The sequence below is a fragment of the Verticillium alfalfae genome, genomic scaffold, assembly GCF_000150825.1.
Source record: "Verticillium alfalfae VaMs.102 supercont1.5 genomic scaffold, whole genome shotgun sequence".
Classification (NCBI taxonomy): domain Eukaryota; kingdom Fungi; phylum Ascomycota; class Sordariomycetes; order Glomerellales; family Plectosphaerellaceae; genus Verticillium; species Verticillium alfalfae.
Window position 1 is genome coordinate 1,649,273 of NW_003315034.1, and position 1,003 is coordinate 1,650,275.

The 1,003-nt window shown below is 63.7% G+C and overlaps 1 protein-coding gene across 1 annotated transcript; it reads right to left on the bottom strand.

Moving 5' to 3' along the window:
• Nucleotides 1–313: 313 nt before the first annotated feature.
• VDBG_04829 (splicing factor U2AF-associated protein) lies at nucleotides 314–946 on the bottom strand (the record flags this gene model as incomplete). Its single annotated transcript, XM_003005177.1, has 1 exon — nucleotides 314–946. One exon carries the CDS (start codon nucleotides 944–946, stop codon nucleotides 314–316), a length of 633 nt encoding a protein of 210 aa, XP_003005223.1.
• Nucleotides 947–1,003: the final 57 nt, after the last annotated feature.

A 1,003-nucleotide genomic window follows, 5' to 3' on the forward strand; every position in this document is an offset into this window, starting at 1 on the left:
TCGCCTCTTCCAAATGAGGTGCCCACCTCTTTTCCTGGTGAGTTTTTAGAAGTTCAACCCGAGGGAGCTATCACGGCATCCCCCAGCTCGTAGTACTACGCGACATGCTTGATACCTAGGGTAGGTAGGTATGTACCTACCTGTACTTGAGTAGACGCCCCCCTCCTCCAGAATGCAAGGGGAAACAGAAGAAGGAAAGGACATGAGGCTATAAATACAAAACACAGTTCATACATGCTCTCGTGCGTGCGCCGTGACTGCAGGGCTTTGCGCGTTCCAAAACCCCCCTCCCCACCCAAGAATAGTCCCAACGCTACTCGTCCTCCTCGTCGGCCTGTCCGCCTTTGGATCGCCGAAACTTCTCCCGCCCTGTCGCCAGCGACGCCTCGATGACGCGCCCGTCAAAGCTCCGCCCGTCCATCATGGCAATGCAAGCCTGCGCCGCCTGCGGCTCGCGAAACTTGACCGAGACGACACCGTCGGGCTCCTCGTCAAAGAGGACGACGTTCGTGACGGCGCCGAGCTTGGCGCACTCCTCGCGCACGTCCTCCTTGATCTCCAGCAGCGCCGCCGGGTCCTCCTCGAGCTCCGCCAGCGTGAACATGTGCCGCAGCACCACGAGCCGGTCCCACTTGGACGCCGAGGCCGTCGGCAGCGCCGCCGTGTCGTCGTCGCTCCAGTCGGCGAGCTTGGCGTCCAGCTTCTGCGTCTTCTTGATGATCTTCTGCCTGTCCCTGTCGCGGTCCGCGCGGCTCTGCTGCTGCTGCTGCTTCGGGGGCAGCGGCGCCGCGCCCTCGGGGGCCTTACCCTTGGCGTCGGCGGCGCCGTTTTCGTCGTACGTCGTCTTCTTGTAGCTCGCGTCGGCGGCCTGCACGCGCATGCGGCCCGAGCCGCGGCCCGACGGCTCGACGCGCAGGTCCGTGTCGTCGAGCAGCATGATGGCCATCTCGACCGACTGGGGCTTGAAGAAGACGACGAGCGCGTCGCCCTTGAAGCCGCCGGA